We start from the raw sequence: 15,930 nt of genomic DNA, 5'->3' as shown, positions 1-15,930 counted from the left end.
TGATCCTAAAAATGAGTTTCTATGTTTTCTCTGTATAATTAGCTTAAAAATGAAGAAAAAAACTCGAAGAAGAAGATATATACACTTTCCACCGACCTAGGGCCCCACCTCACGCGCCTGCTTGGCAGTCCCACGAAAATGCGAATATCTCTCTATTCTGAAGTCGTATGAATGAACGGTTTGATGCGTTGGAAAGTAGACTCGTAGACCTTCGATTCAATAGTTTGTGGGCCCCATAACTTTTTATAGATTGGGAGAAAAACTCCAAGACATTTGACCCAAATTTCAAAGAAATCTTTAAGAAGGAAATTACGATAACTTCCGCCAACTTTTATTTTGCCACTTACCTAACTTGAGATGCAACACTTGAACACTTAAAATAGGACATACCACATCATTCTTAATTTATTACTCACCCTCCTTGTCTTTCCACGAATATACGAGTTAATTTAGACGTTTTGAAAAGTCGGGATGTTACAATTTTGATACATTTGACATAACTTTAATTTAGAACCACAAAATTTAAAAGTCTTCTTTCTTTTCTTAAACTCTGTTTCAAGTCAAACTAGGACATTCTTTTTTAAACGAAGAGAATATTATTTTTATTGAATGGATGCGACTCTTGTCCTTTTAATACTCATAACTCATATGTCTAAATGAAATTTATCGATAACTATTTATTAGGTATTATGTACTCCTATTTTTTTTATAAAAGTTTGGTTATTAGTCAAATATCATGGTATAAAAATAAAATAGAAAAAATTAACTTTTCTATATAGGAATCTTGAATATGGAAATATACCTATAAACCCTTTTTTTTTCTCCATTTGTTCTCTTCTTCTCCTTCTCTGAACTCTCACATCAATGGCTATAACCTACCAATCTCCCATGAAACTCAACTTCATCCCTTCTAATGGCTTCTCAAATCCTCCTTCTCTTTATCCCATCAATACCCATTTCTCATTTGGATTCAATCTCTCATCTGTCTCCTCTAAAACCCAAACCCATATCACCATACCCGAACCCGAACCCGTTTTCACCTCCGTCAAGTCGTTTGCTCCGGCCACTGTTGCTAATCTAGGTCCGGGTTTTGATTTCCTCGGATGCGCCGTTGATGGAATCGGAGATTTTGTCACTCTTCGGGTTGACCCAAATGTTAAAGCTGGAGAGGTTTCGATTTCTGATATCTCCGGTGCCGGAAATAGGCTTAGTAAAGACCCTTTATCGAATTGTGCTGGAATAGCTGCTATTTCTGTTATGAAGATGTTGAATATACAGTCTGTTGGTTTATCGATTTCGCTTGAAAAAGGGTTGCCGTTGGGTAGTGGACTTGGGTCTAGTGCCGCTAGTGCTGCGGCGGCGGCGGTGGCTGTGAATGAGATTTTTGGACGGAAGTTGAGTGTTGATGATCTTGTGCTTGCTGGGTTGGAATCAGAAACGAAGGTTTCGGGTTATCATGCTGATAATATAGCACCTTCGATTATGGGTGGTTTTGTGTTGGTAAGAAGTTATGATCCGTTGGAATTGATTTCATTGAAGTTTCCATTTGAAAAAGATTTGTTTTTTGTGCTTGTGAATCCCGAATTTGAAGCTCCAACGAAGAAGATGAGGGCGGTATTGCCATCGGAGGTGACAATGTCGCATCATATATGGAATTGTAGTCAGGCTGGGGCATTGGTGGCTGCGATATTGCAGGGGGATTCGAGGGGTTTAGGGAAGGCGTTGTCGTCTGATAAGATCGTGGAGCCGAGGAGAGGGCCGTTGATTCCTGGGATGGAGGGAGTGAAGAAGGCGGCGTTGAAGGCTGGGGCGTTTGGTTGCACGATAAGCGGAGCTGGACCTACTTTGGTCGCGGTGACGGATGATGAAGAGAGAGGGAGGGAGATTGGGGAGAGAATGGTGGAGGCGTTTATGAAGGAAGGGAACTTGAAGGCTTTGGCCATGGTGAAGAAGCTTGATCGAGTTGGTGCCCGCCTTGTTAGTAGCAATTCATGATGTCAACTATGCCTCAATTCCAAACGAGTTTGGTATTAGTTGTATGAATCCTATATATATCTTTTCACTATGTGAATTCATCATGCTATGTGAAAATGATATGTAGGAATTTGTGTGCAATGAATTGTTAAAGCTTCTTTCACTTTGTATTTTTCAAACATGTTTTGAAATGTTTTTCTTGAGCTGAGGAGGGTCTATCGGAAATTGCCTCTCTATCTTACAAGGTAGGGGTAAGGTCTGCGTATACTCTAACCTCCCTAGACTCCACTTGTGAGATCACACTTGATGTGTCGTCGGTGTATTGATCATTGAGAAGTCAGCTGATTACTGAGCAAATAAAATAGTTAGAAGTTGCCATTTTGAAATGGCTTACTTGTCAATTGATTAGCATTCTTGATTTGCCTTTCTGGAGGACATTTTGTTCAATATTTATGTTGCAATATATCGAATGTCACTTGCACTTTCGAAATTTTCATGGAATTACCTATTCTTCCTTCATATTTGGACTTCTAAAGTTCATTATGATCTTGCAGTACTGTTCATGTCGTGAGGAGTGATCTTTCCATGGCTTATTTACTAATGCTACTTTTAGTTTCTTGATTCTTCAACTTGCTGATTATAGCTGCCAGAATCAATCTACTCACAAGCCGTCTGCTACCATACCAAGGTAATTTCACTAGATCAATGTAATCGATCCACCACTATGAATAACGAAGTGCTGCTTCAGTGCATTGCAGAGCTATGTAGTAAATCTGCAGCTGATCAACAAATAATTTGTGTTTTTTCCTGATTGCTACCTGTAGAACTCCAACTTGGTTGTTTCTTTCTTCCTTTTCGATTGTCCTGCCAAAAAAGATCTCCAAAGCCACCGTCCCAACAAATTTTTTTTCTCTATATTCCCTCATCACTGGTTTGATATACAAAATTTAACACAGAGAATCTGGATTTCCTTTTCTTTACCATTTACTGCAATATTTACACACTGTTCTTTATTTGGTCCTCATGTAACAAAAACTAGTTTTTTTTTATAACTTTCCTCTGGTCCTGTAATCCCATTTTGATTTGAAGAATAAGAAAGGGGCAAAAAGCAGCTGGTGCAGAAAGCATTCTGTGTTAGTAGGATCTAGGGAAGGGCTGCACTCCGAGGGGTGTAATGTAGACAGTCTACTCTAATGCAAGCATTAGTATTATCTTCCACGGCTCAAACATGTGGCCTATAGGTCACACGAGACAACTTTATTGTTGCTCTTAGGTTCCCTTTTATTTGAAGAATAAGTAACAACGGTTTCATCTGTTTTGAGAAAGAGAAACTAGATGGAAGGAGGGGGAATAGTCGATTTTGATTCCCCGTTCTTATGAGGAAGTGGTACTTCCGGATACTGTATTTGAGGCCATTGTTCGAATTTCTTATGATATGCAATGATTTCCTTATGACTGGTTTGTTGACTTGATCCAACGGGTAGAACTCAGAATGTAGTAACACTCCTCTCTCACTCGCCTTTCTCCTCTTCTCTTGTCTCCCTCTCTCGATGCGTGTTTCACATTGTATCTGTATTTTACTATTTCAATTTTAAGTATCGTATATGATATCTAGCTAAACTATCTAGATCTATTATTGTAATGTTAGATATTTTATTTTTGTAAAGATGGTTAATTATTAGTATATTATATGGAATAATTTTACCAAGAATGTATTGTTGTTATAGAAAGGTAAACTATAACATAAAAAATTATTTTTGAAAAAAACTTGACTATTATAGTGAGATGCGTGAACTCTTTATTTATGTTGTCGAACTCGGGTTGACGCAACACTGGTGGAATTCAATCAATCTACATCTAATACATTAGCCAAAATCTACGAGAAAAAAGTTGAGACTTTAATTTCTTAAAATAGATTTTAGACATGAAAAATGACATCGCTCTTTATAAATATTTTCTTTCTCATAAAAAGGGAAATTATTTGTAAATTAATTATTAACATGATATTTTTTGACAATTAATTTATGTAGTTAACGCCCATTCTAGATAATGGAAGATTAAAATTTATAACATATAAGTTTTTCACATAATATCTCTCAAAATTTAGAATATTCTTACAATTTTATTTTATAATTTTGATTCTTTTAAGTCAAATTCCAGCATCCGTATCTATGTTCTCAAATCTTAAAATTTAATTTTGATTGAATTCAACCTTTGAATCTTCATTTATATTGTATCGGATACTCACACTCGAGTCCGTATAAAACAACTTTGACAAAAACTTAGGGTACTAAAGTGTCAATTGAATTTTTGAGACACACCAAGTCTTCTTCTTAAGCCTTTCTATATTTTGAGGCGTCAACAAAGACGAAGCAATTTCTTCAGAAAAAAAAATGGGACAAGTGCAGAGCGAAGCCATTGATAATCAATCGAAATCTACCTCTGCTGCTGATGATTCTCAGCCGCGTTCTCTTGATTCTTTGATTGCTGGTAACTCCTCAATTCACCCCTTTACTTTTCTTTTTTTTTTGGATGAATTTTTGCCCCCTAATTTCACTATAAGGAGTTACAAGTTTTCAACTTTTTTCATTCTACTGGGATTTGGAGAAGATTTGAGGAGGCTGGTGTGTGTGTGTGTGGGGGGGGGGGGGGGGGAGACTAATGTATATGTGAAGGTGGTAAATGCCTAAATGGATGCATCTGTTCCTTTCAGTTTGAAATGCAGTTTTACGGTGACCCATTGTTAAGTATTCCATATTGGTTAAGGGATGAGTTGTTTGTCATGGTTTTGATTTTAGAGCAATCACCTTATGAGCTAACTTTTGAAGTTTAGTTAAGCCCCAAGTCTATTTTATTAATATGGTATCAGTGTTAGACGCATCCCTATTCTTGTATTTCGAAATGTTGGACTTCCATGGTATGTTATCCAAGCTCCAATTGTCAGTTCTGGGGAGGAGGAAGGGGTTAAGTGTCCCATATTGGTTGAGTAATGAATTTGTTTATCTCCTTACATTATCTTAGCAATATACTCGCCTTATGAGCTAACTTTTGGAGTTGCGTTTGTCCCAAAGTCCATTTTTTTTTAAAAATCCCCATTAAGGAATCCTGGTTTTGTTTTGCTTATATAATGTATGTTTTTCGTGTAATGATACGTAATGTATAACTGACCTCAACTATTTTGGGATTGAGGTAAGTTAATTGATCGCAAATGTTTTACTATTTGCTGTTTGGGAAATGATTTAAGGTTTTGAGCCTATCACTGCTCTTTTGCATGTATTGTTTTCTCACTGCACTATTTTTTTGGTAGGTAAAAGATGGTATCTTTCTCTACTATCAGCTCTGTATAAGAGTTTGTTGTAATCCCAAATTCCTCAGCAACACATTGTCTTTAGATCCAGTAACTACAGTAGATCCATTCATATAGCATCAATGTGCATATTAGATCTATCCTGAAAGTATCCTAAGTAGCCAATAACCATTGTCAACCAATTCCAAAGTGCTTCATCAAAGACACTGAAAGCCACCTCTGATGATGATTCTCCTGCCGTCCTCTCTCGAGTCTTTCTGTTTCTTGATTTTGCAAAAAACAATTTTTCTCCTTCAAGAATGAAGAATCCAGAATCAAGAACTTGTATGGCTTAATAAACTGTACTATAAGTCCTTCACTTTTTCCTTAATGGGGTTGGAATAGAGTTGAGGCGGGTGGTGGGCATGTGCAAATGTATAGTGAAGTTTGTAGATGGATGCATCTAGTGCTTTCCGCTCGAGCTACATATGTAAATAGTACATAGTAATAACAATAGTTTAACCTCGATTCCAAACTAGTTGGATGACTTATGAATCCTCTCTATCTGTTAACTCCCATTCTGTCTATTTCACTCCAATACTTGATAATTTGTGATTAGGAATCTAAAACATGAGATTCTCTATATCTTTCACCTATCGCTATGCTATATCTATAACCAAATTGACCTAATGCGAGGGTATTAAATACTTATGAGTACTAACTTTAATGTCAATTAGTTAATATTGATACTTTGTCTCCATTATCTGTTCTTTGAACTACATTTGTATAGTTCAAATTTAAAAATATATGTGATTAGAAGTTTGCACCCAAAGAAGTAGTAAGTAGAGTGGTACTCTGCACCCAAGGACTTAACATGTAGATTCACCTATGGTGTGATTTGGAGAGAGAAAGTGAAGGGGCTGGTTTGTTGCATTTGTGGTGGTTTCAATATTTTGATTGTATGAATGGTTTTGGTATGTTGGGAGATTATTTAAAGGGGAAAATAATCTTGAAATGCAATTTTCCTGCTATCCATTAAGGAATTTTGAATTTCATTTTTGGTTATGTAATGTATGTTTTTCATGTATTATCATTGCCAAGATCAACTAGTTTGGGTTTGAGATGAAACCGAGTGATTGCAATTTACTCATTTGCTGATTGGAAAATTGATAAAGCTCTGGTTCCGGTTCCCATGTGACTAGCTATCATTGTGCATTTTCATGTCTTGTTTTCTCACTGCAGTCTGATTTCGTAACTTCCTCTACTACTTGCTCTATGTCTCTACAGCTGCTCGTAACTGCAGTTGATCTATATCTATTTTTCTATAACATCAAGGTGTGTATTAGATCTCTAGTGAAAGTATGCTAAATAGCTATTCCCAAAGACTTGAGCGCCATGTAATTATTGGTTGACTACTGCCTAATGATGTTTGAATCAGATTTTCATGTTTTAAAAGACTCCTAAAACTTACTACAAATTTTCTTCCTTTCGTCTTGTAGAAGCTGCAGCATATGGTGAAGATGGTGAGAATGAGGTTGGTTGGTTCAGTTTTTTCGGATCATAAACTTGGTCAATAAAAGTTGAAATTTTGTTACTTATCTGTGCTCAAGAAACTGAAACTCTACTTTTAGTCCATTGACGAGAAAGCTCGGAAAGCTCTAGAATGCCCTTGCATTGCTCATTTGCGTGCTGGCCCTTGCGGCAACCAGTTCTCAGACGCTTTCCTCTGTTTCCTCAAAAGCACAGCTGAAGAAAAGGTAACTGCGTTTGAATGCTCCTTCCTTTTTTATTGTTTTTATCATTTGTCTATACTCTATCACGTTCATCTCCGGTAGAGAGAGCTGTTATATATCTTGTTTCATCTGATTTTATTTCTCCGAGCCGATATTCTTGTATGAACTTCAGCTTACTAAGTGCCCACATAAGTTGTATCATGGTAAATATTGGTTAGGTTATTCAGCTAGATATGTACCTATTTATATGTTCAATAAAACGATTAAGATTATGCATTTTTCCTTTTTTTTGGAAAGGTAGATCAAATTTAAGTAATGTGTTTCAAGAGGGCGGCTACTTTTTTTTTTGATAACCGAGAAATTCATCTGTGACCCGGCCTTTGGACCAATCACAACGTTCTAAACTCGGTGGATAATGGGCCCGCCCCTCTACCCTTCTCCACTTAAATACCGGGCTTCGCTTTGCATGGTGTGGGACTTCAACCTGCGACCTAAGCCACAAATCCTCCACCTTTTGCCACTTGAGCTAGGCCTTGGGGGCGGCTGCTTTTCTTTTTTCTGCTTGAGAGAATTTCAAGTTTCCTTTCTCCATAGTGTAGAACAAGTTATTTATATGAATGCCACTAGACCAGACCAAACATTGATGATCATTCTTGACCTTAGAATTTGGAGTCCATAGTTACATCAACAACAACATCCGCAGTATAATCCCAACAAGTGAGATCTGAGGAGGATAGAGTATACGCAGACCTTACCCCTACCTTGTAGGATAGAGAGGTTGTTTCCGATAGACCCTCCAAAGTTGATGTCCAAAAATTTGGTTACTTGTGGTAAATAGACTTTGATGTAATGTAACAAACAAGATCAGAAAGCTTTGTTATCTTCTCTTCATTCATACACAACATCAAAAAGAAAAGAATATATGTTGAACAGAAAATGATGAAAATTGTGTTTCCATTTTTCCTTTTCATCCTTCTAACTAACATGTGAAATGTTTGTATTTCCCACTGTAGGGCTCTGACTGTGTTAGTCCCTTTGTTGCTCTTCAAAGCTGCATCAAGGCAAATCCTAATGCATTTTCAAAGGACGTCCTGGATGACGATGATGATGTCAGGAAACAAGATGAAGTCAAGACGGAGGAAACACCAAAACAAGAATACAGAATCATCCCTCCTATTTGGTCTGTAGAATCAAAGAAGACTAAGCGTACTAAGCTCTAGAAGGCTGATCGTTAGCCTTCGTTCTTTTGTCCTTCCATTCTTGGAAACCCTGGTGGCACAATACTAATTACTACTACACTAACTAGCAGAGTATTGCCAGAAAAATCTTTTCCCTTGTGATTTACATGATCAATACTTTGAAGTTTATTAGTATGGAACTGCAGAGACTAGGCCAAAGCTTCTAGGAAAAGCTTAGATTGGTTCAAATTTTCATGTTATTACCAACTTTTCAGTGTTATGGATTGTTACTTCATGGAAAATTTCACTCCAAGTCTCTTTCTTTAACTTCTGCACAATGTAGAAATAGAAGTTTCAGCTTCAGAGTTGTAAATTAAGAGGTCCAGGGATTAAATGCCGATCCTAATTTTGAAGTTTATGGATTTTGAAATTTACTATGGTCCATATGTGAAATTTACATTTCATGCTAGATCCGCCCCTAGTGGGTAAGGTCCTTAATTATGAGTAGGCACAATACATAGACGTGTCATTTAATTTAAATCCACCCCTAATGGGTAAGGTTCTTCTCATTGCAATTTGGGCGGGATTCAAAGGAGTAAAAAGCCATTTGAATTTTGAATCAAACCTTTGCCCTTTTGCAAATCGAAAATCAGAAATCTTTTGTCACCTTCTTGACTGAATCTGCCGCAGAGAGAAATATGAAAAAAGCTACTCACTCTGTCAATTTATGTGACACTTTTCGAATTTCGAGATCCAAACAAATCTATCTTTATAGTAAGTTTTTCATACTTCTTTTAAAGATTTGAATTATCAGTTATTGTGATTTATGGACAAAGGGAGTAATAAGTTATCGAAGCTTGCACAAAATTTGAGAGGAGTGTCTGTCAATGGTGAAAGAGAGCTAAAGCTTTAGCCAAAAATGGAGGAGAAGAGCTGGCATTCAGAAAGGAGAAAATACCTAATTTGATTCTAAAAACTTGAGTGGGTTTGCTGGTGAATGAAACGTACATGCTTATACAAACCGAAAAAAGTGGACGACGTAATTATCACTGAATATTGATGGCGAGTAATAATTAACAAAAACTATAGCTATGATGACTAATTAACTAGTATATGTTTATTTAATCGCGTAATTAAGAATTTACAAAATAAAAATATCAATATTACAACTTAACGCTAATATAAAATATAAATTTATAATTAATTTAATAAATGCAAAACTTGAAATAAGGTGACGACAAATCAATTATTTATATATAAATAGATAACAGTAGAACATATAACTTTATTAGTAATTATAGAAATGCAACAACAAGCGATAACAATAGTAATGATAAATAGTGGTTGTAGTATAAATAGTTGTGAAAGATAATAATTTGATACGAAGTAGGGTCAAAATTGAGTGTCAACATATAAAATCAGACCGAACCGAACGGAGTATAAACACCTCTACCACGCCCTGGCCATGAAACTTACTACAAATAATTTACTTACTACTTTTAAATCACACAAAGATAATTTGGTTACTACTGCTAATCTAAAGCCATAATAAGGTGTTAGGGACTTTTATTAGTTGAAAAAATTAGAGTGTCATGCAGCTTGCAAGTGTGTAAAAAGAGCCACAAAAATGAAATGATTCACCTTCTTTAGACCAACTTCAAGAAGGCTTAACTTTCCCCTATATATACACATCAAAGTATGAACATGGTGTCATCAAGAAGTTGTAAAACATGGAAATAATGGAGGATAAAAGTGTAGTAATAGAAGAAAACAGCAATTACAAGGGAAAAGTATGTGTGACAGGTGCATCTGGTTTTGTAGCTTCATGGCTTATCAAAAGCCTTCTCTTGTCTGGTTACAATGTCATTGGCACAGTTAGAGATCCAGGTACATGAAACTACTCATACTCTTATTAGTAATGGCGGAGCCAGAAATTATAACAAAGAACTTAAAAAGATGCAAGTATTCCACACCCAAGGTTCAAACCTGTGACTTAAAGCAATTCTTGAAACGCCTACTAAAACTTCTCTTACGTCAAGGAGGTTCAACAATTTAAATATATACAAACACAATTGTTCTTTTACCTTATTTGCACAGTATAATTTTCCGAAGAGGGGAATTTAAGCGAGATCAAGAAGATTCAATGGAATATCTTGAATTTTATGTTGAATTGGCAGGTGGAGGTACATGTATCAATTTAGTGAATTTTTGTTCTGGTGAAATCAATTCAATAAAAGAAAAAAAAGCAATTCGAGTCAGTCAATTCCCTTTCATGAGGTTGAGGGAAGACCTTCCTGCCTTGTACAATTGAAGTGGAGGGTTCAAACTCTATCAGTTGTATAGCATCCCTTTTCCGTTCTCCTTCCCCTCGCCCGATGTAATTTAAAAGAAAGAACAAAAAAGAAACCCCTTCATTACATGTAGCTTTGCCCTGCCTACATCTGTATGATAAGGGTGTGAGTACTTGGAAATTATTCTAAATAATCTAAAGATTGGAGAAGGAAAAAGAAGCGAGATGTGTTTGTATATACCGGATAGTTACACACATCTATAAATGAATTCATGTAACATAGCTACTAGTAATGGAGATTTATATCTGTTTCATGGCATTGAAGTTTTTGTGTCAAAATCAGGGAACCAGAAGAAAGTAGGACATCTATGGAAGCTACAAGGAGCAAAAGAGAGACTTCGTCTGGTAAAGGCTAACCTAACAGATGAAGGCAGCTTTGATGATGCTATTATGGGCTGTGAAGGTGTTTTTCATACTGCCTCACCTGTCTTGGGAAAGGCTACTTTTGATGTCACGGTATCCAAAATATTTCTGTTTGTTTCATTTTATATGACAATATTTGACTAAACACGCTAGCTGTAGTACGTCAGACATTTCAAAACTTCTCAAAATGAAAAGAGTACCATATAAATTGAACAGAGGGAATCACCTTCAAGTAACTAATTGTCCTTGCTGCAGGTTGAAATCTTGAATCCTGCAGTTGATGGTACCTTAAATGTGCTCAGATCCTGCAAGAAAAATCCTAGACTGAGACGCGTGGTTTTGACCTCATCTTCTTCAACTGTAAGGGTAAGAGATGACATTGACCCTAACATACCCTTGGATGAATCATCTTGGAGCTCTGTTGAATTCTGCAAAAAGTTCGAGGTAAACACATATATTCTGCTTACATTCCAATTTGATATCATGGACTTGACGAGCACGAAGTTCAAAATATTGATCTGACTTCTATATAAGAAAAATATTGAGGTGGTAATTGAAAAGATAGTTTCACAGAGAACATATCACCACCTTAAACTTCAAAATTTTCTTGAATTTGGATTCTTGAAAATAGCATCAACACTTAGACACTTCCCAAAATAAGAAGAGTGCCATATCAATTCGGATGGTAAGTATAAACAATAATCTGATCATTTTACTCTGTGCATGCAAGATTTGGTATGTACTATCAAAGACACTGGCTGAGAAGGCTGCTTGGGAATTCTGTGAGCAAAACAACATTGATCTTGTGACACTACTCCCCTCTTTTATCATTGGGCCTAGTTTGCCTCCAGATTTGTGTTCAACAGCAGATGATGTCCTAGGTTTGCTTAAAGGAAAGACAGATAAGTTTGATTTCCATGGAAGGATGGGTTATGTTCACATAGATGACGTAGCTCTGTCCCATATACTTGTCTATGAGCATCCAAGTGCTCATGGGAGGTACCTTTGCAGCTCAAAGGTTCTCGACAACAATCAACTTGTCTCAGTTCTATCAGAACGCTATCCATCTTTACCTATTCCTAAAAGGTTAGTAGAATCCCGAGAAGAGGCAGAACCATTATATAAGCTGTGAGTGCATTTGCATCTATTGTCTGAAACTCAAGTTACATATTTGTAGTGGAAGATTTCATCAGAAATTGTCATTTGACACTGCTTTGCTAATATTTTAGAGAAACAATTGTATATATACAATAGGTTAGCTCCACTTCAAAATAACATAAAGTAAACATTAGTTTAGACTTTAGAACATGAAGTAACACCTTAAATGCCCTACAGCTGAAGTCTCAATTTCAAGTACAAGCCAAGTCTTACTAATAGGTTGATAACACTTGCACAAAATCCTGCATACATCACTGTATATATAGAAGTTAGAAAAGTGAACACTTTGTAATTATGCATGTCTGTCTGTGTGCACATATAGTAAAGAGGTGTTCTCCACTGCTTAAATATCTTGGATCTGTATCTGTTATTTCTGCTTGAAACAAATAATACAAACTAGAAAGAAAGGTAGTACCGTTTTGATGAAGATTCACATTCGCCAACTGCTATTTCAGGTTTAAGGAACTGGATCGACCTTCCTATGATTTCAACACATTGAAGCTGGAGGGTTTAGGAATGAAATTCAAGTCCATTGAAGAGATGTTTGATGATTGTGTCACATTCTTCAAAGAGGGAGGCCTTATTTCTTCCATCTAAGAAACAACATTTCTGCATAAACCTTAGATGTTTTATTTTTCTGTATCTGACTCATGTTCTGATCCTTCATTATCTATATCAATGATTACCTCATCACTATATTAGTAAAATGGAACTTGTCCTAGCATTAAAGCGTGACAGCCAATGTACTAAAATGCTGTTCCCAAAACCAAAAAATAAGTTAAAGCAACAAATGCCTCAACTGTCTCATCAGTTTTAAACAACACAAGTACATATTCTGGTACCTCGACTATTTCAATGGTATCACAGTCCACAATTTTTTTATCCGTGCTCGATACGGGCAAGATAAGCAAACCTTAAGGAGACGGACGGAGTTGAGCAAAGCAGTATCCCATTATAACAAGCTGAAAAGACTAGCTTCAAAAGACACAGATGACATAACACCTACTAAATATAAGCATAATTCACCCAAGGCCCTTCCCACTTATGAATGGATTTTTCAGGTGACGAAAATGAAGAGCAATGGAGACTTGAAAGATCTAATTTTCCAAGACAATGTATTTATAGATTTCTTGCTACAGACATTGGTACTTTCAACTCAAACACTAACATAAACAGTTCCAGATTACTCTTTATGTTTCAAGAACGGTATGCCCTGGACATAAACTTTGATTTACGAAGTCTCTACTCAGATTAAATGAAACATAGAACAGAAGAAAGTGATTTACTGAAATAAGAAAAAGGAAAGATTGATTTACTAATTATTAAACTAACTGCATCAATCAGCACTCAGAACAAGTTTACTATATATCTTGCTACTGAAAGCAACCTTCAAAGCTCTTCAGGCACTTGAAATTTGTTTAAGGTGATTGGTTGATCTGATAATTCCTCATTAGACTAGATTACACTTGTTACTGTTTCCTAACAAAGAAAAATATTAAAGGGTCTGGCAAATTATATACATTATTTTTCCCTCTTTGGGGTATACTTACCAATATTCTTATCACAATGGTTGGAAAATTTGAGTTTCCTTTCTTCTCTTTTTGGTATACATAGCATCACCAAGGTTAGTATTTTTTTAATTTTTAGATAAGTACTTGCATGTTTTACAATTGCTTCTCTTTCACTGTGACCGCAAAGGAGTATTTGAAGCACTGCCCGAAAGCTTGGTACACAGATAAGGAAAGAGAATAATACTGGTGCTGGTGTTGCTTAGCATATACTGTAATAAAACAGCCACACACACAGTCTATATATAAAATTTCATAAAACAACAAATACTTGTCCTTTGCAGAATCCAAATGAAAATTATCTATGCTTCTAGCATTGTAAAACAGAAGTTTATGACCGCTCAAAATATTAGAGCATAATTCTCCCATGATAGCAATGTTTAGAAATAGTTGCAAGTATAATACACATAACAACTAGCTAAAATGGAAAATGATGAAACACTGGCCTTTAGAGCAGATGATGATTGAAACTTTCACTTTCATCATAAATTGAACCGGCTACATTTATAAGCTACCAAGATGTATAACATTAGAAATTTCTCACTTGAAACAACACTAGATCAAATCAGACAATAAAAGGAAAAAGAACACATTGTTGTATTCACTATCTAGTAAGAACAAAAATGGAAACACTTCATCCAAATTTACCTATGCGTCAACTCCTTACGTGAACTTCTAGCTCGAAAAATCTTTCGAAGAGCCAAGATCTCACTTTCTCTACTTCTTTTTCTTCTCAGTGTTTTGCACTTGATCAGGCAAATCCTCATAAACAGGCAATGCCAATGAATCACTAAACTTCAAATGAAAAGCTCTAATACCATTCAATTTCTTAGGAACAAACTCAATAATTCCATCAATGGCAGCTAAAACATTCTCCATAACTTCACCACTCTCCATCCCTCCTCTCCCAATCTTCAAAACACTACATGTTCCACTCCCTAAACATAACAAAGTCGACGAACACGCTCTTTCTATCTCCTCCTTCCAATTACTATTCCCCCTCAAATCAACTGGCACAGGTACTTTCCTCTTCTTCTTGTAAAATTGCTTCCCTAATAAACCTGGAAGCAAATTCATCACTCTTTTATCAGCCAAAAAAAGTTCATATGAACCGTACAAATCCAGCTTCGAATCAAAAGATTTGTACTCAGACTTCAACTTGGTAAACTTCAAAACTTTTGTAATTGAAATTCCTTCAGATTTCAGCTTTTTCTGCACTGTTTCAACATCAAGTTTGGTTTTTGAGTTGTGGGGTTTTCTGGGTCTGTCGTCAATGATGAGACAAATATTAGCGAAAGATTCAAGTGGGTGGAAAAAGGGGTTGGGGAGGATGATTTTGTGAGGGGTTGTGAGTTCTTTTGGAGGGATTTTCTTCAGAGTTAATTGAAGATAGATGAAATTATCATCTACTACTTCATCTTCTTCGTTTTCTTCTTCATCTGATAGTGAATTGAGGTTTTGGGGTTCATGGGTTTTCTTGGATTGAAGCTTTTTCCATTTGAGAAGAGCTTTTACTGCTTTGCGAACTTGGTCTTCATTGATTTTCGCCATTGCTGTGGAAGCCATTGTTGCTGAGTTAAAGAAAAAAATTGGTATTATAGAATGGTGACGGCGGCGACTGTGAATAAAAGGTTTTAATTACATTTTTGGTCCATAAGGTTTGGAAAAGGTGATAATATTGCCCTACAATTTTATAGATTTTGTATTAGAATCCTATTCTTTTGATTTCCATGCATTGGAGTCCGACTAGGTTTCACGTTGCGTAAAGGTCCATTTGAAAGAAGTTTCTCTATCGAGGATATATCCTTGCCCGACTATTAGAATCCTATTTATCTACATATATTGTAAAATTTAGAGCGTTAATCTAGAAAAGTTAAAAGATTAGTTCAATTTGTTTGTGTATTATTATTATTAAAAATTTAAGTTTAAGATGCATCTTGAGATGATATTGACTTAAGAAAATGTCGAGGTTCAACGAGGAAAGACTTATAGTGGATATTTAGGCATTTGGATATGATAAAAGACATCATAATCGATGAAATATGTTGAAAATAATCATATATTTAAAGATTTTCAATTAGAGAACTTTTCAAACTAATTTTAAATTCATGAAAATATAAGAGATAACTTGACAAATTGAATTATTTTAGTAGTGAGATACAAAAAAAAGTGTTGTTATCAACAATATTGTGTATAAACTTAAGTAAGCCAACAAAAGAACAAACTTACAAGTCTCGCTTTAAAAAAATTAATCATATTATGTTTAATCCGCATAAAAGACATGACGACTTACAACTTTCTCAAATAGAGGTTGGTGAAA

General features: G+C 35.7%; 4 protein-coding genes across 4 annotated transcripts; 3 read left to right on the top strand and 1 right to left on the bottom strand.

Moving 5' to 3' along the window:
• Positions 1–827: 827 nt before the first annotated feature.
• On the top strand, positions 828–2,177 carry LOC125818579 (homoserine kinase-like). Its single transcript, XM_049498073.1, has one exon. The coding sequence runs from the start codon at positions 865–867 to the stop codon at positions 1,993–1,995; it is 1,131 nt and encodes a 376-aa protein (XP_049354030.1). The 5' UTR covers positions 828–864; the 3' UTR covers positions 1,996–2,177.
• Positions 2,178–4,328: 2,151 nt separating this feature from the next.
• Positions 4,329–8,492, top strand: LOC125818587 (mitochondrial intermembrane space import and assembly protein 40 homolog). The gene is made up of 4 exons (XM_049498083.1): positions 4,329–4,464; positions 6,760–6,794; positions 6,892–7,017; positions 8,007–8,492. The coding sequence occupies exons 1-4, from the start codon at positions 4,368–4,370 to the stop codon at positions 8,211–8,213; spliced, it is 465 nt and encodes a 154-aa protein (XP_049354040.1). The 5' UTR covers positions 4,329–4,367; the 3' UTR covers positions 8,214–8,492.
• A 1,257-nt stretch (positions 8,493–9,749) lies between these two features.
• LOC125818580 (tetraketide alpha-pyrone reductase 1) lies at positions 9,750–12,749 on the top strand. The gene is made up of 5 exons (XM_049498074.1): positions 9,750–10,058; positions 10,805–10,977; positions 11,140–11,328; positions 11,615–11,970; positions 12,498–12,749. Exons 1-5 carry the CDS (start codon positions 9,902–9,904, stop codon positions 12,637–12,639), a joined length of 1,017 nt encoding a protein of 338 aa, XP_049354031.1. The 5' UTR covers positions 9,750–9,901; the 3' UTR covers positions 12,640–12,749.
• Positions 12,750–14,327: 1,578 nt separating this feature from the next.
• Positions 14,328–15,176, bottom strand: LOC125819164 (uncharacterized). The gene has a single exon (XM_049498670.1). The coding sequence runs from the start codon at positions 15,174–15,176 to the stop codon at positions 14,328–14,330; it is 849 nt and encodes a 282-aa protein (XP_049354627.1).
• Between the last annotated feature and the right edge of the window lie 754 nt (positions 15,177–15,930).

Source organism: Solanum verrucosum, unplaced genomic scaffold (assembly GCF_900185275.1).
Source record: "Solanum verrucosum unplaced genomic scaffold, falcon-dt-bn FXZP01000252.1, whole genome shotgun sequence".
Taxonomy (NCBI): Eukaryota; Viridiplantae; Streptophyta; class Magnoliopsida; order Solanales; family Solanaceae; genus Solanum; species Solanum verrucosum.
The sequence above is the reverse complement of the archived record's forward strand: the minus strand, read 5'-3'. Positions and strand labels throughout refer to the sequence as shown.

What these genes read in the sequence shown, in the direction of transcription:
- LOC125818579 (XM_049498073.1), top strand. Translation starts at nt 865, where the DNA reads ATGGCTATAACCTACCAATCTCCCATGAAACTCAACTTCATCCCTTCT.
- LOC125818587 (XM_049498083.1), top strand. Translation starts at nt 4,368, where the DNA reads ATGGGACAAGTGCAGAGCGAAGCCATTGATAATCAATCGAAATCTACC. An exon ending in GTGAAGATGGTGAGAATGAG is followed by an intron (nt 6,795 to 6,891) that starts GTTGGTTGGTTC and finishes CTCTACTTTTAG; the next exon opens with TCCATTGACGAGAAAGCTCG. An exon ending in AAAGCACAGCTGAAGAAAAG is followed by an intron (nt 7,018 to 8,006) that starts GTAACTGCGTTT and finishes TTCCCACTGTAG; the next exon opens with GGCTCTGACTGTGTTAGTCC.
- LOC125818580 (XM_049498074.1), top strand. Translation starts at nt 9,902, where the DNA reads ATGGAAATAATGGAGGATAAAAGTGTAGTAATAGAAGAAAACAGCAAT. An exon ending in TGGCACAGTTAGAGATCCAG is followed by an intron (nt 10,059 to 10,804) that starts GTACATGAAACT and finishes TGTCAAAATCAG; the next exon opens with GGAACCAGAAGAAAGTAGGA. An exon ending in AGGCTACTTTTGATGTCACG is followed by an intron (nt 10,978 to 11,139) that starts GTATCCAAAATA and finishes TCCTTGCTGCAG; the next exon opens with GTTGAAATCTTGAATCCTGC.
- LOC125819164 (XM_049498670.1), bottom strand. Translation starts at nt 15,176, where the DNA reads ATGGCTTCCACAGCAATGGCGAAAATCAATGAAGACCAAGTTCGCAAA.